The 25,548-nt window shown below is 36.5% G+C and overlaps 2 protein-coding genes across 5 annotated transcripts; both read right to left on the minus strand.

Moving 5' to 3' along the window:
• Nucleotides 1-621: 621 nt before the first annotated feature.
• On the minus strand, nt 622-8,960 carry cpb1 (carboxypeptidase B1 (tissue)). 2 transcript variants are annotated; one of them, XM_006637808.3, is made up of 11 exons: nt 8,890-8,960; nt 8,710-8,785; nt 8,003-8,127; nt 7,803-7,905; nt 7,605-7,706; nt 6,391-6,495; nt 5,100-5,210; nt 4,385-4,472; nt 3,591-3,793; nt 3,235-3,319; nt 622-2,155 (listed from the first exon to the last, which is right to left on the minus strand). In XM_006637808.3, exons 1-11 carry the CDS (start codon nt 8,958-8,960, stop codon nt 1,968-1,970), a joined length of 1,257 nt encoding a protein of 418 aa, XP_006637871.2. In that variant the 3' UTR covers nt 622-1,967. The 2 variants fall into 2 exon arrangements, with proteins under 2 accessions (XP_006637871.2, XP_069053744.1); XM_069197643.1 differs by lacking the exons at nt 8,003-8,127; nt 8,890-8,960 and having other exon boundaries at nt 8,710-8,783.
• A 2,187-nt stretch (nt 8,961-11,147) lies between these two features.
• LOC102696402 (type-1 angiotensin II receptor) lies at nt 11,148-25,123 on the minus strand. Of its 3 annotated transcripts, none has more exons than XM_015361051.2 (5): nt 24,873-25,123; nt 23,689-23,752; nt 23,336-23,408; nt 19,949-20,015; nt 11,148-15,103 (listed from the first exon to the last, which is right to left on the minus strand). In XM_015361051.2, the coding sequence occupies exon 5, from the start codon at nt 14,985-14,987 to the stop codon at nt 13,932-13,934; it is 1,056 nt and encodes a 351-aa protein (XP_015216537.2). In that variant the 5' UTR covers nt 14,988-15,103; nt 19,949-20,015; nt 23,336-23,408; nt 23,689-23,752; nt 24,873-25,123; the 3' UTR covers nt 11,148-13,931. The 3 variants fall into 3 exon arrangements, with proteins under 3 accessions (XP_015216537.2, XP_006637872.2, XP_069053684.1); XM_006637809.3 differs by lacking the exon at nt 24,873-25,123 and adding an exon at nt 22,450-22,466 and having other exon boundaries at nt 23,689-24,194; XM_069197583.1 differs by lacking the exon at nt 24,873-25,123 and having other exon boundaries at nt 23,689-24,194.
• Between the last annotated feature and the right edge of the window lie 425 nt (nt 25,124-25,548).

Raw genomic sequence — 25,548 nt, forward strand, 5'->3', positions numbered from 1 at the left:
ATACGTCATGATATTGTTCTTCGCTGTTTTGCTGGCGCCACCTAGTGTCCCTAACAGTGTCCCTGATAGTACCAAAACATTATTGCTACACTTAAGGCGACGAACACAAAGGCGATGAAACGCATTTGTTCTCAAGTCAACACCCAAATTAGTGCCAACTACCTCAATACTTTCAAGCTATGACATGAATAATGGTATAGTTTGAATATTCGTATGGGTTAACATACCTTGCAAGTACTAAATATTCAAAAAAAACTTTGTTTTTCTTATTTTTAATTGCATGCTCAGTACAGTATTTCAAATAGGAGAACAATTTCTTAATTTCCTATTTACAAGGAATTATAAAAACAATTGTAGTTTAACACCCTGGTTATGATTCAACTGTACCCCATACTCTAATAGGGGATGTAAATTTTAAATTATAAATGTAACTATGAGGCACTCAGCCCCTCGAAAGCTCAATCCATATATCACAGGCATGCTTCATGTGCATTTCTATATGCATTAAGAGCCTGAAAGTGCTCAGTCCTCTTCTGGGCAATGGCATATGAAAATATACCTGCCATCGATCACTTTCTGAACAGTAGCTGAGTACAGTAAGGAGACAAATAATTTGCAATATTTTCTTTATTTATTAATGTAAATTTACAAAGCTGCTCACTGACCCTTTACCTGCTGTACAAAAATACAGTTAAAACATTTTTGTTCTGACTTGAAAATACAGCAAGAATAGAAGGAATAAGTAATAGTCAAAGCCTCGTGTGTTTAAAAAAACAGGCACTTACAGTGTTATTGTTTTTTTGCTCTGACTGCTTGTCTAGGCTTAAAACTCTCAATGGACCTACAGTACATTAACTTCCCTTTACTCTAAGTGAACTGGGTCCTTCAGCTTGTTCACCTTGAAGAAGATATGTCCAGTGGTGCCTGACTGTTTTCATATGAATAATTGCCATCTGAACATACAGCAATGATCTTAGGCACATTCTCACATTGAAAATGTTTCAAATAATGAAAACCATTAAAGCAGTTTTCTTTCTCCTTTTTTAATGAAAAGGCTAAAATGCCTTTTTGAGATTAGATTGACTTCACTATGGGTCTAGTTTGAGATTTTAATATCCAGAGACAAAAACGTACTTGATTCATTTCACATTGTTTTGGTTCATGTTACTGCTTCTTACCATTATTTCCTGTATTCCAAGTATTGTTCTTGCTTTGTGGTGATGTGGTATATTCACTTGATCAACACATTGTTTGTTTTTGTGGTTGAAAGCTTTTAATTTATTTTCAAACCACAAAGTTATATGAGATGTTTCTTGCAAGGAGCCAGGGTACCACATTCAACAGTATGGCTCTGCTGCTTTGTCCAGACTCCCACAACCCTGGGGATACATGATTGTCTGCTCTTCTTAGCTTTAAATGCTTTAGTGCCCACTCATGGGCTCTGGTTAGTGCTTACATTGTTGATTCTGAAAAAAAATATTAGGTTGGCTTTGTCTGTGCTTTTGAGAATTTTGAATACCTTTATCAGGTTTCCTCATATTCTTAGCTATTCAAAGATCACAAAGATTCAGTTTTGTTAACCAGTCAGACTTATTCTCTGGGTTGAATCCAGAGTTGCAATATTATTTTATAAATGAGTGTCTAAATATTTTTACACCCTTCTAAAGAGGGTGTTACCACTACATTACACAATTTAAAATTAAATATCTTTACTTAAATTCTGCACTTTTAACTATTTCTTAAATATCTGTTTTCCCTTTTATTGCTTCCCCACATTGTCCAATGCAAGTGATGTGTCAACATAAAAACTAGCCTGTTTAAACATATTGAAAGCAACTGACAAGCAACTGAGTTTCCTTTTTGCTACTAAAGTGATTGATCCTGTATCTGTGGGTCCAGGGATTTTTAAAAACAATGATGCGGTATTCTCTTTTTCTTTATTTGTAATGCATTTGATTCAAGTAGGATCAATAAGGATTGTTCTGAACATAAGAGGCAATGTATTTGACAGCCAGCATCGTTTCCTGACAGGTGGGCCTGATCTGGGACTCTGGAAGAAGGAACCCGTAGCGTCCTGTGTCACGGAGTTCAAAGGTGTAGGAGTATTTGACACCCAGGTCGTATGCCCAGTCATCGGATCCACCAGCAGCTGGGTCTGAAAACCACAAGTGTTCAGGAGGAGAAGTGATTAATTGACTATTCAGAGAGTTGTTCAGTACACTCAGGATACTAATATAGCCTTGGAGCTTTGTTTGTAAAACAGTGATGTAAGTAGCCAGTGGAATGATTATTATGTTTATGCTAAAAACAGTGCATGGAGACTAATGTGGAGTTACATTAGTCAAATTAGCACTAATGGGGCTAGAATGGCTGAATGGTATTCTCTCATTTGTAGCCATTATCATGGTCTTATGGTTCAAATGTGTTGTCAAGGGCAAATGTGTTGTTTCAACTTAAGATACTGTACACAGCTAAGCAACAAATCTACATGATGACTGAAGTTCAGGCAAGTACATACAGGAGACTTAAGTCATCCTTTGTGAACATGTCTTCTGGAAATCTCCTGTAAATCCAAGCGGACTTCTCTCTCACACACTGCTACTTTGGGGGTCTGGAGGAACAGTGATAATCTTTCAAATCTGACATTTTAAGCTAATATAAAGGGTCTGACAGATTTGTTGCTTCAGATGTCCTCAGTATAATATATCTTAAATGGTAATCCTGAGTAAAGATTGTTAATTCCTTCTGTGACTGCTTTAAAGTTTTCTTTCATAATGAGAGAATTAAACTTAAAGGGTCCTGATTTGAGAGTAGAGATCAGATTGATTGGTTGGTTGTTGTGGAAAACAGAAGTCAACAAGAAAGGCCAACATTGATCAAACTTGTCTTGTTAAGGAGATTTTGACGACGAGGTGCTTGTGGGCTATGTTTATGCAGCGAGAGAATGAAAATGTATTTTGTTTTCACAGGAGCACAAAATCTAACCCTTATCTAAGATCCTCCAAACCTTTATTTTAAAACAGGATTTGTATTTATTTTCAATATGGTTTGTCACCAGACTGAACTACATCTTCATTGTACCCTCTTCTTTTAAAATGGGTTTAAAGACTCCAGTATGAAATGTAATAAATGGAGAAATTGGCAGTTGACATCTGAGTTCTTGCAACATGATTAGCGTGGTTCAAACACACTGCTTTGTTAAACAACACAACAAAAGAATATTTTTGAACTTACAGATGGTTGTGGCTCCTGGACCGCTAGTGTACTTAGTTCCGTAAAGGCTGGTTAAAGCTTTAGCGGCTTGTCTTGCAACCTCAAGCTGAAAAGAAACAGAAGGCCAACAGCTCAGAAATCGAAAAAGGTTTTCATCTGAATTTTCAATTTCCCTTTGTCTCACTAGAACTACAGTGGGTCTTGATATTCATTTTTTTTTACACAGTTACCCTGTTTAGGCTTTGACACTATTAGACAAAGCTTAAAGGTTAGAACGATGAGTTGTAATGATCCCGTTTACGTATTGGTTTACATTTCCTAGCCCGCCCTTCCGTCACAGATGATAGAAAGCCGTCTGTAGTACAGTAGGCTCGTACCAGTTCACTGTGGTTTTCTACCAGAGCAGTAGTGTACGAGTATGGGAAGAGCAGCAGCTGGGAGTAGGAATGGATGGTTATATAAGCCTTGATGATGGAGCGGTTTTGACGAATGAAGTCAGCGACAGCCTTGACTTCCACTTCCGATTCTGGTTTGGAGCCGCAGTAGGTGTCACTGCACGGGTTGCTTGAAGCTCCGGTGGCTGAAATAATAAAGAGTCCCATTTATCACTCAGCACACATATATTGTATATTGTGTTGTGCTGTAGTTCCCATTTGCCTCGAAAGGGGAGATTTTTTTTTTGACTTTCTGTTGGGTAGCATGCTTCGTGTGACCTGCTTGTTTTGTATCTCAGTTTTAATTTTTTTAAAATAGGTTACTGGAATGTGTTTTTTCCTGCCACACAAGCCCTTTATAATTATCTCCATGATTTCACACATAAGTGATGACTAGATTTCACCCCCACTGAGTAGGACTGAACACGACAGGCATAATCTTAGCTATTTCATTGCTGTTTATAAAGTACTGTATATAAACCTGTGTTATTTTGAGGGTAAAATGTTTGCTCTTTCACACATGACTCCAGAAAGTGCATGCGAATATTCAGTCCTTTATTAAACTAGTGTACCCTTGGGAAAAGCAGTATAATCATCTTTACAACAGAGCCCACTGTATATTTTTAAAAAGAAAAAAAAGAGTGCTTCTTATAACAATCTGATGAACAATTTGGATTCATGTTTTCCTCCTAGAATGTAACCTTCTTCACATTTAGAAGTAGCCATAAGGAACTCACTGCACCAGCCAGCGTCAAAGTTCCTGTTGGGGTCGGTACCATAACAAGAGCTGGATGCCCTTGAACGAGTCTTCCTCCACATTCTGTTCTGCAGGACCGAGGCGACAGCAATTACAATACTTGCCGATTCCCGATAGAAACTTTAATCAATAATGAATAAATTAGGAAATACGAGCCATGTTGTCTCCAGCTGTGACAGACAACAGTTTTGGTTCCATATATCAACCAAATATACAGTAGTTAGGAACATAGGTTATAGGAATATAGTAAAATGGTGCTTTGTAGAATTTCGAACCCTTCTTTCAATTTCATTTTCTTTTAAATCCGTAGATACAATTAGCATTTTAACATTTGTTAATAATAATCACTTTCTGTCTTGATTTTATAATTGATGTCATGCTACATTAATAGTAATTTAACCCCTTACCCCACCAAGGTAGGGAGAGTATTGAATCAACTACCCAGCCATGTTGTTGAAGCTAACATCCTGGCTTCTTTCAGACTAGATCCCTGGATCAAATACTGTAGCTGCGACCAACTAAATGAGGCATATGAGCCGAATAGCCCCCTCTAATTTATAACTTGACCTTATTTCCTGAATCTTCTCTTGATAAATTATTGAAATGACATTTAAGAAATCTTTGTAATTCAGTGAAGATGGACATGTACTGTAAAAGCAGAGAGATTTTTAAGTTTTTCTGATTTGCTGACTTACCCTCTTCCATGTGTAATCATAGCCATCAATGTTGAATACAGGCAGGACATAGACATCCATGTTATTCAGCAGACTGGTCATGGTAGCATCACTGCCGTAAGTTGATACAGCCTGGAATGGAAAAGCAGGCAAACAAATGTATTTCATTTATGTTTAGAAAAATGATTAGTTGATACAGTACATTGTATAAAGAAGAACTGTACTTCTAATAAAGATCTAAATAAAGCTAATGATTTTAAACTAGCAAATGCTGTGAGGCTTTGTTTTGGAATGTTCAGTGAGTCAAAATGTTTAAGCAGCAATGTAATGTTTATTTATAACAATAGTTTGGTAGGAACGTCAGCTCCCTACTAGAGTATAAAAAACATCAGCTCCCTACTAGAGTATAAACATTGGCCACTAGAATGATTGGCCATTCAATCCCAGCAGCCACTGTGCCACCACCTACTTCTGCACCACTGCAACAAACTACTGTACATTCCAAGTGGATAAAGATCTGACATACTGTATCTGTTTCCATCACTTGATTTAACTGTTAATCTCTTCTAGTTTGATAATTGTGTTGTATGCATTTGTACACTAGTTATTTGTTGAATCTTTATGTTTTGTATACTAGGCATTAATGTGTGTGTGAGTCTCAGTCAGTTCAGTTTGTCATCCCAGAGCCAGATTGTTGATCCCTCAGAACCAAACCTTGTAAACTCATGGCAATATATCTTATCAAAGCTGGACAACACTTCTATTTGGTAGTTTATCTCTTACTAATGAATTAAATGTCTTGCCAGAAAGAAATTAAAAATGGCAGTTATATTAGTGAATTAATGACAGCTTGGCTTTTCAACACTGTTTACAGTTCTTGCTTTCTTACATGTTTAGATTGTATGTGTTCTAATCCAGGGACACAAGCACTGTATAAACTGTACTTTTGCCCAGGAAAGTGTTTTTTAAACAAACAGAACAGGGATTTCAGTTGAGTACATCTGAGACCTGAAAACTGGAAAGATGCTAATAACTAAGAACAATTTGTGTCTGGCTGGTTGTCTGCTTGCAGGTTAATCACCAGTTTGCTACAGTTTATACAGTACAGAATAAAACTATTCACCCCTCAGTTTTTCAGAAGTTGAAAAGCCAGTCAGAAAAAGAAAACAGGAAACACAAGCTGGTGAAACGAAAAAATATTTCACACTAGTCCTGAAGAACATACAGTTTTTTTCTTTTGCAACCAAAATTAGATATTTGTTTTATAATATCGCTAAGGTGCTTGCCAGACATGTTTATTACGGTAGCAGACCTCTTTTACAAACCACTGGCAGAAAGCAGGAGAGATCCATTCTCTGGCGTGAATTCCGCAGTCCATGAAGATTGCAGGCTTGGTGGAGCTGCTGCGTCTGCCAAGCTGTGGAGATAAGATTGGCCAATTTGAATGTGCTTTTCAAGATTTTCTTTTAGTTCGGAAACATTTTCCATCTGAGTTACTAAAGGTTCAAAAACTGACTGAGTGAACTTCTATTTTCCAAATCTTCTCAGAAAACAAAAAAACAACAACATTTTTTTTTCAATAGGCTATAAACAAAGGTGTTTACAAAATAAGGTATCAAGAGCAGCTGTGGTACTACACACTATGGTACTGTGGTACAGCAATAAGAAGGGCATGGTACACAGCTGTTTTTCATACAAGACTTCACTTCCTGACGGACTTTGATTACAGTTTCTAACTGTCTTAATGAAGGGACCAAAGACTCAAAAATCACTAGGTTCCATGTCAGGGCTGTGAGGTGGAACGTGTTAGCCATAACTCTGAAAAATAATCACACAGGGTGTCGATGGTCTGTAGCCTGGCATTATTGCACAGTAAAATAACACTTTGATGCTGCAACTCAGGAAGTTATTACTGGATTTCATCCCAAACCACGTCCAGCATGTTTCTGTAGTGTTCAGTTTCAACTCTTTTGCACAAGGTAGCACAAGCACAAGATGCACAAGGTAGGCATCTTTAAATTGATACTTGGCAATGGTACACACAGAGTGAGTAGTTTTGTGGCCTTGTGATGAAAGTAGACAGTGCTGTTACACTACTACAGTATATTTATTCAAACCTGTGTATAGTATTCATCCATCCACAGTTGTTTTCTATAACAGCATTATCCTACAGGAGTTTAGTGAAAGTGAGCTATCTTGAAACCCTTTGTATAAAATACAAAAATAATAAATCTCCTTGAGCAGCTTTCTTACAAAGGTGTTGGTAAATGCCTACACAACAGGCTGATCAAAATTAATTATCTGTGATAAGTATTTTTTTTTATTGACAAACACTTTTTTATTCACAAGCAGACTTTTAAAGGAGCTATAATTTTGATAACTATTGCAGTCTTAATCAAGTACACATTTTCCTGAATTAAAAAAATACCATGCAAATTCTGGAATTCTGTCTTTTGGAGAACAAGGCGTATACAGTGTAGGAACTCTTCAGGTGTGTGAAACAAATAAAAGATTTTTATAAACTACCTTAAGAAGATGCATTTTACGTCCCTCATATGTAGTTCCAATCACGGATCTTGAAACCAAAGTGGGGTTTTCAGCTGTGATGCTGCTCATCCATGCTTCAATCTGAAAACCAGGAGAGAATGTTAGCAGTTACTTTATACTGGGGGCTCCACAAGAGACTTTATTGAAATCATCCTAACAATATGTGACTTTTCATACATTTTGCCAGGTGTTATACTTTTCATAGTTGTAAGTCATTGTTGATCGCTCTTTATTGTCAAACTGCTTTTCCACAGCTGCCTGCAGGTCAGCAATCAGCACTCTGTACACAGAAAAGAAAAACACATTGTTTAGTATCATGCAAGCTTCTTGACCATGAACAAAACTAGACCATCTGTGTCTAATGGTGACTGACATACTCATGCTCCATTCCACTTTGTTGTAAAAGGGTCGCCACAAGAGACGAGTGTGAAGCACTGACATGGATATCGACTTCAGATTTGGGAGTTACTAACTCTGCAGAGCCAGGTTTCCAGAAATCAATCTGAATAATGAAATCAAAGGAGAATTATGCAGATTGACAATAAAAAAACATTTCAAAAGCTAATCCAAGGATTTCTGTCTTGTATTTACCCTCCTTATTGTATGCTTTTGTTAGGAATTGCTTGTGTTCATCTTACTATTCATTCTTCTACTCTGAATCTCTGCAATCCCTATACATGCATCACCATGCTTTCACCATGTTATAATCTTGGGGTCAATAAAGGCAAATTAGTTACAGCAGGTATTGTATTATATAGTATATGCAATATATTGAGAGTTGTTACTTTCATGATAACTATATTTTTGGAACAGGAATGCAATACATAAAAAGAGGAACACAATTATGCAAGGAAATTTCGTCATATGCATGAGAGTTAGAATCAAACTTTGCACATCTATACAGTACGTATCTGGAGGTCTGCCTCTGCAGTCACGAGCAAACCCTGCTGGTGAGACTCCCCAGTGAGAGAAGAAGTTATGACAAGCCATTGCTGGCCAGGCTGGCTGGTAAACTGGGGACAAGCAGAGATCAAACCTCATACCTTTACAATAGCTTTTACAGTATATACAGTACAAAACATACCTCAATCCTATTGGCTAGATCTTTAATTATTCCAACGTGAACCTCATTTTCTGGCTTCAGACGGTAAAGCTTTTCTCTGCAAAACCAAAAAATGGACTCATATCACCTTACGTCAAGCAAAGGTACTGCATAGTTTACAGCATTTACTGTATATGTACAGATGTACAGAGAGGATTATACCCATCGAATCTTCTTGACGAAGGTACTGCTAGAGAGACTGCAACAAATCCGAGGAGCAGAAGTGCCTTCATGTTGCCCATTCTGTCAGAAGCTCTTCACATGTCTTATACAGTACCTTATATACCACATTCCTCTACCGGAATCAACCAATTAGCTCCCACGGTAGTGTGATGCCCTCAGAGCTACCTATGAGTTTCAACACCTGTTATTTTCCATTGGAGTAATGTGTTTTGTTTTATCTTTTTATCAAGAGTAATTATTGACCAATAACCCCCCTCACACACACACACACACACACACAATTCAACCACAGTGTTTCTGAGTGAAATCAAGAGCCAAGGTTAAAATCTGTTCTGGTTGCAATATAACAGTTTTCTTACCGGTTTTTACTTTGGATCAGCTGTTAAAACTGAGTTGCTAACAGTTAGCTCCTTGTAATAGCACACCAGAAATATTACAATGTGAAATACCACAAACCTTTTTATGAGAATCAAACTTTACGATTAAGAATTATTTATTATTGTCCACAAACACAGTTCACTGCTGCGAGCCATTCTAGGGATATTGTTAGACTGATATTTTATGGGACAAATAAAGCAATTATTTCTATTCAAGATATTTTTATTTATCTTTTGGAATATTCTTTTCCCCACATGGTTGATCTTGGGAACTGCTTGTCCTGGTAATTTGTTTGTACTGTATATCTCAAATATACAGTAATATATGCTGTATAAACATGTATTCAGTTTAAAAATAAACCATTGTATCGTGCAATCTTTAAGGATGTAAACCCACTTCAGTATGGGAGTTTACAATAAAACAAATGCCTAATTGATTCCTTGTTATTAAATTTATTTTTTGGCAGTGTGCCCATAAATAGTAAAAAGCAATTTTATGTTTATTACATATAAAGATGTTTTATGGCAATTCTCCTGACCATGGTTGTGCAAGCTTTTCATCTCTCAGGATTCTTAATGTGCCATTGTTTACTTCTTCCCAGGACAGAGCTCTTTGTGGACCAGCTGGACTCAGTAAGAAAGAGGCATTAATTATTAAAACATTTTCCATAGAGCTGGCAGCCCGAAATGTGGTCTCATCATCACTGTCAGTGGAAGTCTATAGGCTACCACAAGAGTCGCTATTGCATCTAGAGCTGGGAAACAGAGGAATTTGAGCTTGAGAGTCTCTGGCTTTGGGATGACAGAGATACTGTGTGAGGTGAGTTTCCCTTACACAGCTCAAAGTGAGAATGATTTTACCCAAGCTGGTAATTATTTCTTCTTATTTAATTGCATGCAGTCACATCTTACCATTTTATGACACAAATAATACCACACAATGTACTGTAAAAAACGATTTCCACAGGATTGTTACTTATATAAAAAAATAAAACTTCTGTTTCCATAATATAGTTTACTCCATAAGGAGACTGAAGTAACCATTAGAATAAATATTGATTATTCTATTAATGCACTTTTCCTTTGCTGCAATGTTTCCTGGTTGAGTGACTTCATGAAGAATTAATCACTCAACTGGGTTGAGTACATGGTCATTTTGAGGTTGAAAACATATTTTTGGTGGAATTGAATAAGAAACGTGTGGACATGGTCAAAAGTCACTGGGTGTACAGGGGTGTATGCAGTCATCTTTACCTGAGAAAGTCAAAAGCAGACCTTTGCTTATCTCACAAATCACCCAGAACTGAATACTGAAAAATGTGAATACTGAAAAACTGAATACTGAATATTTTTTTAGTTAAATAGCACTGTACATCTCTAATAGATCAATTAATAACTACTGCAAGTAGTACTGCAAACTAATATTTGTCATTTCTGAAACATTGTCATACATTAAAATGAAAACAAAGGCAACATGCAATAAACAAAATAACTGTAAAAAATGAAAGTACTGTATATGAAACATTAAATACATCAAAATGGAAGTAGCAAAAAACCCTTTACCCACGATGAAAATGCCTTAAGGACATAAGAAGGATTACAAACAGGGATAGGTTCTGACTCTCCTGCAACCAGAAGTGGGCAGAAAATGGATGGATGGATGGATTACTGCCCATTCAGCACTCATTGCTTTCAGGATTTTCCAAATAATTGTTGCATTCATTCAACTTTTTCTTGTTTTTTATTGATTCATTCCATTATTTCATCATCTTTCCCTTGTATAGACCAAAAGCCATAGTTCACATGTGCAATTTTATTATTTATTTTTAAAAATATTTTATTGAACAGTTCATGTACAAACTCTTTTTACAATACAACACATGAAAAAGTATCAATACCACTCATTTAAAGTGTTTACTATGATACATGACACAAGATAGTAAAATATTTATAGTAAGGACAATAAATAATGTGGAATTATCTTTACACCCGATAGATTAATTGGAAATTATGTAGTATTTTTATGTGACACTATCAGATTTAGTCAAGACATACAGTATTGGCATATTTGAGCTTTTATCTGATGTGGGCAGTAATATAAATATCAAGAAATTATTAAACTATCTTATCATTGTGTCTACAGCAGTTTATGACTGTTAAAAATGCCTACAACAGTAACTCATGTTTGTACATTATAACCCCTAGTTTTAAAACTGAGCATTTTAAGGAAATCACCTCAATCATCCAAACACCAAACAGACTAATAATTAAGTACTTTGTCTGGATTTGGACCGGGAGTCTGCCAGCTCCCAGTTTTTCATGAACATTATGAACATTTTCACCAAGACCTATTAGCAGACTCTTGATAGTATCACCATTTCAAAAGGAGGGGGGTCAGAGGGGAATTAACTTTCAATGGAGTGCTGTCTAAGCACCACGAACATGAGCTGCGGAGTATCAAAAAGGAAGACCACACAACCAGTCTAACTAGACAGAAATGACATGATTATGATGTGGCCTTTTGGCATTTCATTGTATTTCCCCTGGTTCTACATAGTATGTTACAAAATGAGCTAGCTACCTTGTATCAGAAAGACTGCTTTTAAAAGGTCTTTTTGATTTTCTTTCTTTTTTAAAAGGCTTTTAACCCACTGAGCTTTCCCTTTCCAGGTTACTTTATCTACAGGCTTTCCTGGGGCTTGAGGATAAACTAGGTGTGTGGCTTCATTGCTGAAACATGCATATTTGAATAAATGGGATTGTCTAAGTGGCAGGGGCTGTATGAATACTCGGTTCCTCACAACCCGCCATTGACACTCCAGTGTAATGACTACACAGACAGCTGCAATTACAGAAAACCAATACTGGCATCAATGACCATGCAAAAAAACAGTAGATCAAAATTAACATACGTCCCAAATCCATACTAAAATGCTTTTATCATTAAGAAAAGGTACTGTATGTCCCACAGTCAGTAGCATTTGGCGAGACATGTGCTGGGGTTGTTTAAGTAGAGAGTCCATGCAGCAAGAAACAAGTGTCAAAGCTCAGGTTTCCACTAAATCGTTAGCTGAATACAGGAGTTGATACATACAGTAGGTCCATTTAAATTATAACGAATCCACAATTATATGCACATATAACACATTTCTGTAGATACCACACAATACAAATTAATTTAAGACAAGCTTCTAACTTTGCAAGATTTTGATTTAGAATGTACTTAATAGTATGATGGAAAAAATTAACTCATACTAAAGTGTAAAAATGCAAACTGTTCAGCATAATAAAGTGTGTGAAACATCCCCTTAAACCCTAAAAACATTCAGGTTATAAATGTCTGTGTGTCTCAGGTTGCTTTCCATTATTTATTTCCAGAATAAGTTCTTCCCTTTATGGGGCACCACTCTTACAGAACTCCTATGGAACATTTAAATAAAGATCTGAGGTTAGGCTCAGAACTTTTGTGTAAGTATTATAATTGATACATTGGGAAAAATGTTTTTTTGAGCATTACTTTGTTCCTGGTTCTGGAAATGCTGTTTTTGAGCTTGTTAATGACTATTTGCTCATGAAATAAACTATCCAGATTTTCTAGTTCAAAACATTGAGTTGCATCAGGGCAACAAACATCTGAGGTGAGGCTGGTGTAGATATTGTGTATTATGTGACTCCCACTCATTAACTATATCTAGGCGTATTAACAGAAGCAATATTTGTTAATATTTTTTTCTGCAGGTAAAGTCTCATTCCTGTTTTTAGGATATAAAATAAAAAAAGTGTGCTAAAACAAAATAGCTCTCATTTTCATTAAAAAATATATTCAATGGTTTCAGTATATTATTTAAATTTAACTTTCTCCTCTACTTGCAACAGCACAGATTTCATTCATGGCTATTGCGAAATATGTGAATTTTTACAGCATATTTTGCTGAACTGTGATTTCTCTACACAGGCTGTAAGACAAATCTTTTCTTCTAGATTAAGGGGCCCCTAGCTACTGAGCCTTAATACTACTCTTTGCGCATTGATGTGTCCATTTAGTGTTTTAAAAATATTTTACTTGCAATGGTGCAGAAGGAACCATTATGAGTGTTTCTGCATCTTAATTCTTCAGCAGGAAAATCACTTGTTTAAGACACTGATTTGAGCAATTATTCTGGAATAAGTTTACCATCAGATGTTCATGTGAGATTTTGAGTTGCACCTTGTCTGAATCCTTCAGCCCCTCTTAAATTTCCCTAAAGAGATAATGAGGCAATATTGTTCACCACCTGGGTGGCACACTGGCGCGGTGGTCAGCAGTGCTGCCAGTGCAGTGCTGCACTGGAGGCTCAATTCCAGACTTGGTGGGCTATCTGGAGTTTGTATGTTTCCCTGTGTTTGTGTGGGGTTCTTCTGGATGCTCCAGCTTCCTCCCACAGTCCAAACACATACCATTAGGTTAACTGGCATCTGGGAAAAGTGGGTCTTGGCTTGAGTATGTGTGTGTTTGTGTCTGTGTGTGCCCTACAATGGACTGGCATTCCATTCAGGTTGTGTCCTGCCTTGTGCCCATGGCTTGCTGAGATAGGCTCCCCCTGCGACCCTGTTTTGAATAAAGCGGTTAGAAAATGGATGGATGTTCATCACTTACCTTACATCTCACAAAACAACCTTATTTGTTGTTAAATGCAATATTTCTGATCCCCGATAGGAAATTGAACTTGTTTTGCTAGAAAGGCTTGGATGAGACACAACTAGTGGAGGTGTGCATTTCAGCAGGCGGAGTAAATTCTTTCGGAAATTATTCCCCACGAAGCTGTAGAGAATAGGGTTCAGGCAACTGTTGAAGTAAGCTACGCAAATCGTAAATGGCATGGCGGTGTCAACAATATCCACTATTTTGCAATTCTGTATGACATTTAAGTTAACAAGAATGTCCATGAAGTGAAATATTTGGTGCGGGAACCAACACACAAAAAAAGCTGCTACGACAGCAGCAAGCATCTTCAAAACCTCGTCGTTTCTGGACTTGTTTTTCTGGACGTGATAGGCATCAAGAATGGCTTTTCCAATGAGGCAGTAGCAGGTTATGATGGTCGCAAAGGGAATCAAAAAGCCTAAGATGCTTTTCATCAAACTCATTCCAACCAAAATGCGATTAGTATTATTAGGCTCATACAAAAGGCCACACACAGTTAAATTGAGGTCTTTCATAAAGAAAACGTCACGGAAGCACATATTTGGCACACTCATCAGGAACGCAAGGATCCAGATTAGAGTACAGGTTACGCGGGCGTAAAATATGGTGCGTTTTGGACGAGATTTAACGGGATGAACGATGGCCAGGTATCTGTCAATACTCAAGCAGGTGAGGAAAAATACGCTGCTGTACAGATTGAACGTCACCAAACCAGAGATTGCTTTGCACAGGAAGCTGCCAAAAGGCCAGTGATAACCCAAGGCTGTGTAGGTGGCCCACAGAGGTAAAGTGATGAGGAACGTGAGATCGGACAAAGCCAGATTCAGTATGAAGATACTGGCGACTGTTTCTAATTTAATGTAACAATAAATGATAGTGACCACCAAGCCATTCCCCACTATGCCAATAACAAAGTTGCAACTGTAAATGACAGGAATCAGAATAAAGAGAAAGGCATGCCTCCCGGATGATGTGCAATTCACTGTGATGTTTGGTACTTGTGTAGTATTCTCCATTATCCTTTAAACCGATAGGGATTTCGTTACAGAATTAAGGCAAAAAAAGGTTCTTCAAAGATGAGTGATATGTCGTCTCTTTTGCTTCCAGGTATGAGGTCTGCTGTAAAGCACTCCTACAAAGAACACAAGAAAAATGTCAAAGAAATTCTCTTCTGTAACACCAAATTTCAGTGTGATCATGAGCCTCATAATAATGCTGTTTATGTTTTTAAGTATATATTTTAAAATACACTGCTTAAACTTACAGGCTGAAAACCCCTTTGGAAATGGCTTTAAATCTTATTAACCTCATATACTAATTCATTTAAAATGCTGGAATGTGAAATAAAACAGTGGATCTAAATTGTTGCATTACAGGATTTACAATTATTCATTTCCTTATTCAGAATATTGGTATCATTAGAAAACTTCAATTTGTCTTAAAAGAGACGATACCACAGAATAAATTAGGACTAGGAAAGAAGTGTTCCAAATCTCAGTAGTTTAAGTATAACACTGGAATTAATTTCATCTACACACTGAGTTTCAAAGTGATTTAAAAAAGAAATAGCTTAGTGTTTTAGTCAGAGGTATGGTTTCTTCCACTCTAACACTTCATAGTACCTACACTTCTAATCCTCACTATGGTTTATGGTACCATGTTACAAATACGGAAATGTTTAAAGCACTACAAAACTGTTGGAATAGTGGGTAAACTATACAAAGATATGTATGATATAGAATAAAACCGTCAGAGAACCATCACAAAGCAGGAAACTTTGTCTGTTTTTTCTCTTTTTTGAGTAATGCACTCATGGTGTTATTTTACAAAAATTAAATAATACTGTCATAAGAACATGTAAAATGTAAGTAACACTTTAGTAAATTGATGTTATGGTCTATCCTGTTTCTGAATGTAATTTTTAACACATATGAAACAAAACACTATACTACTACATGTATAATACCAAGAGTATCTGCATTTGTATTATGCAGTACATACTGTATATTTGTATTAGGAAAGCAAGGAAAATTGCGGTTCCTGTACTGTAAAAGGACACAGTAGGAGAACCATGTCATGTTCACACCATCTCCTTGCCTGAGAATAGTTGATTATCAAACACCTAAATAAACAGAATTGCCATGCGGTTTGGAGCAGCTACCTTTTACATGTGAGAAAATCCAATCTGCTTGAGAGCTTTCTCCTGGAAATAAACTTTTTGTGGACTTTTGTGTGTGTACAGTATGTGCGAAGAAAAACCTAGGCAAAACTGTTCAGGAATAATCCCTATAACATACAATTGTCCTTGAGGGCAGTAGGAATTCCTGAGAAAAACTTGGATGTTGTATAATTTTACAACACATGCCTTTTCTCCACTATTCTTTTTAAAGTGTTTCCTCAACCTGTTATTTGGAGCTGTTTCTGGGAATTAAATAAGATATCCTTTTGCTTATGACCTTGAACTACTACTGATCGAACTAATTGAACCAATTAAAGTGTATTTCACAAAGAATAGTTAAACCCAAGTATTAGATGCTTAGTGAATGTTTATTCAGTATGTCTAAATAAGTTTTGGCTCAACTTGCTTGTTTAAGGGGCAGGCTCCTGGATATACTGTAACATAGACTTGGGCCCCTATTCAGAGTGAGGAGCAGAGGCAAAGGTGAAGATCACGTGGAGGAGGGATTTGTGAGCCAAAATGCAAAAACAGGTGTTTGCTTAAGATATACAGTAAATATAGCAAACAGCAATTAAAAGGTAATGAATATGATTTATAACACCTGGGTGAAAAATGCTTCGTTGTCATTACTCCTCCAAAGCTTTAGGTAGGAGCTTCCATGAGGTAATGGTTCTTCATGTATATCTGAGTACAAAAAAATGATTTTCTGGTTCTATAATTTGTAGAACGGCTTTTAGACACACAACACAAAGTGGATGAACTTACAATGCAACTACAGCTTTATTCCTTCCCTGTATATGAATTTTATTCTCTTATAGATATGGCAATATTGGCCTACTGTAATTTCATCAGATGAGTTTAGATTTCACTTTAGTGATTTATTTTTCATAACAGGAATAATGAACACAAAGCTGTGGATTATTTTAATTTAAAAGGCAAAACTGTAAGATTAAATTTAAAATGCATTATTATTTTCATGATGTTATTACAGGTATCTTTGATAAATAAAGTATAAAAAACGTATTACAATTTAATTTTGGTATATTACAGTATGTGTTATTTGACACTATCTCAGATAAGTGGGTCATCATAATCTTCCATAACAATTTAGCTGCAGTAGCAACATTCGATCACTAGGTGTCAGCCAACTACTTTATGCCAGATCCAAAACCTCAACCTCTTCCCATTAAACACACCCCCTTTGTTGTAAAAACACATGCCATTAAACACTTCCCCTTTGGGGTAAATATCTATCGCTAACAAGGTTTACAGAGTTATTTAATTGTTGTTCCTTAAAAAAATTGGAAAAAAAGCTTGGGGCTTTACTTTACAGTTTTCATAAGTAACAACAGGAGTTACATCTTTAAGGTCAGCCCCATTTGGCAGCTTGATGCCAGCCATTTGTAACAATACTTTGTAGTAAGTATTAACAGAAAAACACAGAATAAATCATTTTAAACAGACACACACATCAGTATCTAGTAATCAAAGGTTATGTTTGATGCCATGGAGAATAAAAGACATTCGCTTTTTGATTCATTTCTCTGCACCCTTTACAAGAGAGAAAAAAATGGTGTTCATGGTAACGTGTGCATTAAATGTCAAGAGAACAAAAAAAAGAAAAAAGACAGAAGGAAGTATTCTGTTATATGATTCTATTTCACCCTTATCTATGACTCACTAAAAGCTGTGAGATATCTGGTGTTTTGTCCGTTTTTTCATCCACTTTGTCACTACTTGAACTCCCAGAGATAAAACGATTGTTGCAGAAAGTATTTAAAAATATTTTAAAAGAGATAACTGTTTAATGTCTGCAGCAGCTATTTCCATTTAAAACTTAAAAGGTGTTGCATTTTTAGCTATAGTACAGGTGTAAGAAAATATTATTTAAGTATGGTCTTGTTCTATGACTAGTTTGAAATAAAGTAGTATAGTTAAAAAAATACATTAATTGTTAGATATTTTGTATTGTGATGTTCACACCGATCTGTGAGTTAGACATTTTCTAATTGGCTTTAGATGTGTGTAATATAGTCTCTGATTACTTTGTAAGAAGCAGAATGAGAAAAAAAGGCAATACTCAGTCTGTTGTTAGACGAACTAAACAAAATCAGGAGATCTACTGTAGATCTAGAATTTAATTGGGCCATAGCAGCATCAAAATGATGTGAGCCATGCCTCCAGTCTGAGACACAGTTCCTGGCTTCACAATACAACAGTGTGGGACCACAGACCAGTCTGATGCAGGGACAGATGAACAGGGTTCATGCCCAAGAACACACTCCTGGCAATTAAGTGGCACCCAGCCGAGGGATGTTTCCTACAGACCCCATCAACTGTAATCAGTGATGTCCTTGGGCGGTGAGGTATGCAGTTTTAGAAGCATAGTGCGTGTTTAGACCACATGGCTTGCCAAAGGACACCAGCAGGATGAAAGGAAACAATCACATTATTTTTATGTTTCACTGTCCTATCTGGCAACAGAGCTCCCTACAGTCAGCCAGCAGCTGGGCCTGTCATTGAGCAGTTCCAGACATCTTTTGCCCTTTCAAGTCCTTGTGGGTTCCAGTAGCATTAATTCAAGACAGAAGAAGAAATAATCACTGTGGACTGAGAAATGGCTGAGTATTAGTTGGGCCCACATTCGTGACAGGGCTTGTGAGCGTGGTCTTGTTACATCATACATGTAAAAATAGTAGAACCGTTGTGATATGGCCATAGGAGAGTTGTGATATACCTGTGGACCTCACAGTGTAGGAATCAAGATCTAAATTCCTCAGACCTCTGGGTCATATTGGCAATCACAAATCCTGCAAAATTGGCTGTCTGATATAAACATTAACCTCAGTATTATATACATCTATTCTCATTAAGCGGCTTATTCCTGGTAAGGGTTGCAGCCACCCAGAGGCTGTCCTGGAAATCTGGGGTGCTAGGGGAGAATACATGTGGGATAGGATGCTTGTCCATTGCAGGGAATGTGCACTCATTACACAGGGAGACATTTGGAAACTCAAATTAGCAATGCTACTGGAGCGTGTCATTGTAAGGTGAGAGAAAACCAGAAATGCACATGGACACAACACAACAAGCAGTCTCCACACAAAAGGTGCTACAGTCTGGAACTGAGCACAGTCAGGCATAGGCACTAACTGTCATGCCATGGTGCTGCACTTATTATTTACACCACCTTAAAATGTCCTGCTATATTGTTGTCTGATATTGTAAATTCAATAGCCATCTGTAAGTGTGTGGTAGCTTGACCCCCACTGCACATGTTCTTCTGTTATCTCTTAGTATGAAGAAGCGCGCTAGTCTGCATGGTAAATCGATTCTTTGCAAAATAACTTCCTGCATAAACTAACAAAGATATTAGTTGCAGATGTCTGGATTATTGCAGCTAGAGGATGTTATATGCCAAAGGCAACAAAATCATGAAATATCACATCGTTTCCTCTCAAGACTTTGCAATTAATGAATGACACAGATGTCACAAGTCAGATGTAAAAGTGTTTTGTTAATGATTATAGCAGTCCTGAGCTGTGAATTAGTCTAGAGAAGGAATAATATGCAATACAGTTTTAATGTAAGGCAAAATATTTTTAATGTTTTTTTTCCAGTGTTATATGTCCTAATAGTGTTTCCAGAAACCAGTAATATTATATTTCCAGCTTGAAAAATGCTTGGAAAAAAACAACATATTCCTCTATTCAATATTCTTAACAAAGGGTAATTAGGTATAAGGTACACAGATAGAGCACTGCAAATGTATATGTAAGAATTATATAATCTACTTACCTTTATTCTGTTTTCTTTTGTTAGGTGAGGAAATAGTGCAACACAAATACTTGTTATGTTTGAGGCCCTAAAAATCAAAGAAAAACAAACAGCAATGCTTAAAAAACAGGTCTATAATTTTCTTTGGTGTGCTACAAATTTAGATATAGCACTCTCTGGAACAAAGTTTGCAGTACGTAGCATTCCCGTTCTCCTCGTGATGTTTCTAATGAAAGAAATGAAAAATAAACATAAAACAACATACAAAATGAATGTTATAAGACCCAGAAGCTGCAAATACATAAAAACACAGGAAGTTACATTCAGAGCATGCATTTTTTCCAATTAAAAATGTTTTATGTTACTCAGGCCAAGGTTAGAATTGTGGTTAAGACTTATGTACTTCATTGCGTAATCATAAAATGACAGAATACTGGAAGCCAGGCAGACGCTTGACAGCGAGCAGAAAATGACTACTTTTACTACAGGGCCCTACTTAACCTCTAGAGATTAATGCTCCGTTCAGGGATAAAGCAACAAAGCCCCAATTTTTCTATGACTGAATGACTGCATCATGTAAATTATCGAATGGTTGGTGTTAGAGCAAAGAAAGAAAAATTAAATAAAAAAAGAAGTGATAATGAATTTTAACCTCTCCAAATCTACAGATCTAATTATTAGTAGATAAGGTCCGATCTGCTGACTTTAGATTGCCAAAACATCCCAAGCTGTTTTAAAGGAAAACTGTAATGCTATTTTTTTAAATTTTGGGGTTAGAAAGAGTCGGCATTGATGAGTGCATTTCAAACCACAATACAGTAAAATGCACACAGTAACTTCTAAACCCCCCCAATACATCATAAAAGTGACAAAATATCCAGCTATGCGCAGCGCCATACTCTGCATGCAGATCACGTTGGAACATTTTTGCAGTGAAATGTCTGCTGAACTACCTGTAGTTATTTGCTCATACAGTACATTTACATTAGTCACTACAGAGACTAGTGAGCACGAAGGGCCGCTTCACATCTCGGTTTACAACACCATGGCGACTTACAGTATTTTTTTTAAAAGTTCATGATTTTGTGCTTAATTTGGAATTTGTAAAATGATGTGATACAGACAATGAATTTATTTTGTTACTGAGAATTATTGGTCTGAGAAATTGGAACTGCAGTTCCCTTTTAATTTAGACTAGTACATTTCTCACGTTGTGATTAATGTACGGTAGCTGCATAAAGTGTCTATGGAGTATCATGAGTGCTGCAATTACTTCATATGTCTGCATGGAGTGGCCCAATGTTTTAAACCATTAAGAGGGTACTCAATTTGTGAAAAAGGAATTAAAGGTCTCTTTTCAAGATCTCATCACATCAAGTAACAAAGGAATACTAAATATCAATTATAAAATGTAGTAAATGCTCATTTTATAATGGCAAATACAATGCATTTTTAAAAAAGTACTTTCTTATAAAATAATCACTCCATTTTCCTCTTTTTAGAAGTCTCTTGGTTTCTTGAACGTTTTAAATGTAATCCTGAAAATGTGTAGTACTGTATTTATCAAGGTTAAAACAAAATCAGTACCTGGAAAAGTTGGACTATTCTGTTGATATTAGACTATATAAGACAACATTCCTTAAATCTACTGAAGTATGAATTTCTTAAAATCTGTTGGGATAATGAAAATGATTAATCCTCATAAAGCTCTAGTTTAATAACCAAAATATGCACTAAAGTATTGATACCAAGACATAACTGCTCTTTATTTTTAAATCTCATGCACAGGAGAAGTTAACTTACAGTATTGCCAGTTTAGAAATACTGTATATGTTGTATCATTTACCCTATATTAAAGTATTATTTAGCTGTAAAAAGCCGAACTGATGAATTCCACAGGCATTTTTTCCACCTTTAGTTCAGAAATTGCTATGAAACCTAAGAATGTGAGGATCCTAGCTAGCGGAATATAGATTTTTTTATTTACAAAGTAATTTGGCCAGGTTCAAGAGTGCCGGTTGTTATTGAAAGCACCATATGGCAGCCAGACAATTCAGTCATAAACATATGAAGACATTAACTTTCATCAGCAGATGCAAGTATCCAAAAATGAAACACAATATACAAAATATGGTTAGATACACTAGTAAAACTAAATTACTATATCCTTATGTATAAGAAACCTTGACATAATATTTAATAATAGGTTTATGTTTGTTGTGTAAATTATGGGGAAATGTGTACAAGAAAAAGATCCAGTTTTTCTACATTAGAACCACAGATTGAACTTACACTATTAAATAAATTATAGCTCAGAAGAGCAAGCCTGCAACCTCTGTGTTAGAGAAAGCAGATTCTACTAGGACGCAGTGGGATTTAACTATGTTCCTAAAGTGCAACAGACTGTAGTGATCATAAAAAAGACATTATTCACTGGGGGGGATCTAGCATCTCTCAGCTCTGCTATGTATGTTTTGTTCCCTCACTGATGTAAAACAATTAAAAAAAAAACTATTTCTTACCAAAACAAATGAGACTGCTGTTCCCAGAGAGACAAAAAAAGACAGAATCAAGTAAAGAAAACATAATTTAAAAAGCATTAGACTCTATCTTTTACCTAAAATTACATAATAAAACAATTGCACAATGCTTTGTGTCTCAAGGTAATTGATATCCAGAAAATAACTTAGACAAAATGAAACAATTTTAGATGGACACTTGTTATTTTCATATCGGAGGAGGACATACATACTGTAATTTTGCAAGCATTTTAATATGCAAAGGTGCTCCAAGATTCCTCTGCCAAATAAAGCCCGTGTGGAATTCCAAAACTATATTTGAGAAAAATACATTTTCCATACCTATATATTCTAGATTGGCACGTTCCGAACTCAAATCAGCAAATTAAGAACATATAATGCTCTGGAGCATAGAACTTTTAAAACTCCCATATGAATAATTCATAACTAAAATTATGGATACATTTTCTATGTTTTTCTCTTTAAAGTTCCCATGAACATGTTCTCTGTGTTTGGAGAACAGTAGTACAAACTCAAGTAAATACTGTACATCTGTAGAGCTACAGTGTCCTTCTACTTTGTCTGACAGAGAGCCACCCCTGACAGATTTTACTTCCATCCCTAATTGAGCCCCAAATGTGAGGCATTCCATCCGGTAATCTAATAAACTTTGAGCAGCATATTTAACCTCGCCTTAAATGTTTATGTTAAAGCACATACAGTATGGGATTTATTAGTGGCGTATATTTTCTATTATTGAATCATATCAGAAGTGTATTGACAGGGTACAAAAAGCATGAATTTATTGTACTTGCATACAGTGCGTGCTTTATAGAGTAAAGAAAATAAAGTTTAGAAAAAAGAAACAAGCAATTAGGCATTCTGTTACCTGATGCAGAAGAAATGTTGCTCCCAACAACACATCAAATATTGAAAGACAAGTACATATTAAGACGTATGTCCTGTTGAATAAAAAGAGACAGTCAGAACACCAGTATCTCACAATACACAGGCAATCATTACTTCATGAAGAATATTCCATCTTTTACTAGCATTTAAAAATAATTGTTAATTGCATACTAAACAAAAATCTTGTTTCTTTCTTGAGAGTTCCTAATTTTTGTTTTTGGTAATTTTTTGTATTGTACTATTTTCCAAATGAAGTGAAACAAAATTAAAAAAACATCAACCCAAAACAGCACTTTCAGAAATACCTCTTGCACTTGAGAAAAATGCTTTTACCTTATCGTGAGGAAAGGTAAGTGCTCCGGTGGTGCAACAGACACTGTCAGAGTTCTCTGGCTTTCTGGAGATGAACGGACCTTATGTAAGTTCGCTGGGCAAGTAAATCGCAAGCTGACTCTGCACACATGTGGGTTGTAGAGCTGGTTTATCTCTTCATCAGTTTCTTAGCTCAGCCCCCACAATCTGTACTCAAGGCACTGCCCTACTCCCATCTGGGGAGTCCTTCACCGACCAGCTCTTTAATAGCTCTACGTCTTTCCTGCAAGCGACATTTTCCCAAGCCATCTAATAGAGCCCTGATAATTGGGGCTTAGAGAAGTTTTATTAATAGAACTGTCACTGGCACTTCCCTCTCTGTGGCTTGGGTGAGTGCGTTAGGAAATTGGTCGCAGATTCCAATTGTTACTGTGTACATCCTGTGTGCATGTGAAAGTTGTTTTTTTGGGATGGCGGACCAGCTGTTACTTAACAATCCCCCAGGGAGAGCGAAGGGTATGACTTGTATTATAACAGGTACAAGTAAACCTTCTGCTTTGTCGCTTTCCCACTACACTGCTCCCCTATTCCTGCTGATCACAATGTTGCCATCGGCTTCATAACCCTCTAGTCTTACTGTGGTAAAAGCTACTGGTTAGTAATCAGTACATGCACTCCAGTAGGACTGAAGAGTTCAACCTAGCATATGGATTAGTTTCTTTTTTGGCTTGAACAAGGAAGATCTCTCCTCTCATCTCAGTCAGCTAATCAAAAGCTTCCAATTCAGTTTCAGCTCACAGCTTAAATTTAGGATCTCAATATTTTATTAAGTGACAGTGACTGCCTTGTTTTTTATATTAAAGAACAACTGTACCTTTAATTGTCAATTTCATACTTTAATTTTTTTTGTCAAATGCACTTTAATAATTTATCATACCTCCCATTTACATAATTTATCATACCTCCCATTTCTTTTCATTAAGAAGATTTTTTAGTTCTTTCCTTTCGGTAGAAACCTGGCTACGGTGCAGCCCTTTAATTTCAGGACTTTCAGTGTAATGTTAAAAAGATGAGGTACCCCTATAAATTATGCAAGGTACTGTACAGTATATTGAATCCTGTTTTCACAAACTTACTAACAAGTGAATGTTTTTTGAACCCATTTTTAAGCATGCCGCCTGACTGCCCAGTTCTGATTTGCTTACTTTAAAGTGTCACCGGAAGAGCTGGGCTGTGTTTCATCTAATCGTCCCAAGGTCTGGGTCCCCAAGGGTAATTCCAAAATCAAGTTTTCAGACGGCTATCAAGGCTTGATTGCAGATTAGATTAGAGAAAACCAAGCCTGTAACAGACTAGAAACAGTCGATGAGCAGGGGTAGAACTGTAAAGGGGGGCAACATACTGTATAAAGATGGACATATAGTCTGATAACACCAACATTTTGGATGAAATTCAAACAAAACATTAACATAAATACTTTAAGAAAGTATTTTGTTTTCATGTAGAAATGTGTGTGTTTGATCAGATTGATAACAGATGAAAACGTTTTTTTTTTCCCTTAATGGCAAAGAAAATTATTCTTAGACAATGTATAGACTATTCCTTACCTACGCATAGAGAATGGTATCAATAAATACCCATCCATCCATTAACTAACTGCATGATCCAATACAGGGCGGCGGGGGAGCCCGAGTCTATTCCAGCATGCAACAGGCACAAGGCCGGACGTGACCAGAATGAGATGCCAATCTATCGCTGGGCACACGCAGACACAAACATGCACGTACTTACTCCGGGGCTAATTTTCCAGAAGCCGATTAACTTACCAGCGTGTCTTTGAACTGTGGAAGGAAAGCAGAGTACCTGGAAGAAACCCACGCA

This window comes from Lepisosteus oculatus, chromosome 13, assembly GCF_040954835.1.
Source record: "Lepisosteus oculatus isolate fLepOcu1 chromosome 13, fLepOcu1.hap2, whole genome shotgun sequence".
Taxonomy (NCBI): Eukaryota; Metazoa; Chordata; class Actinopteri; order Semionotiformes; family Lepisosteidae; genus Lepisosteus; species Lepisosteus oculatus.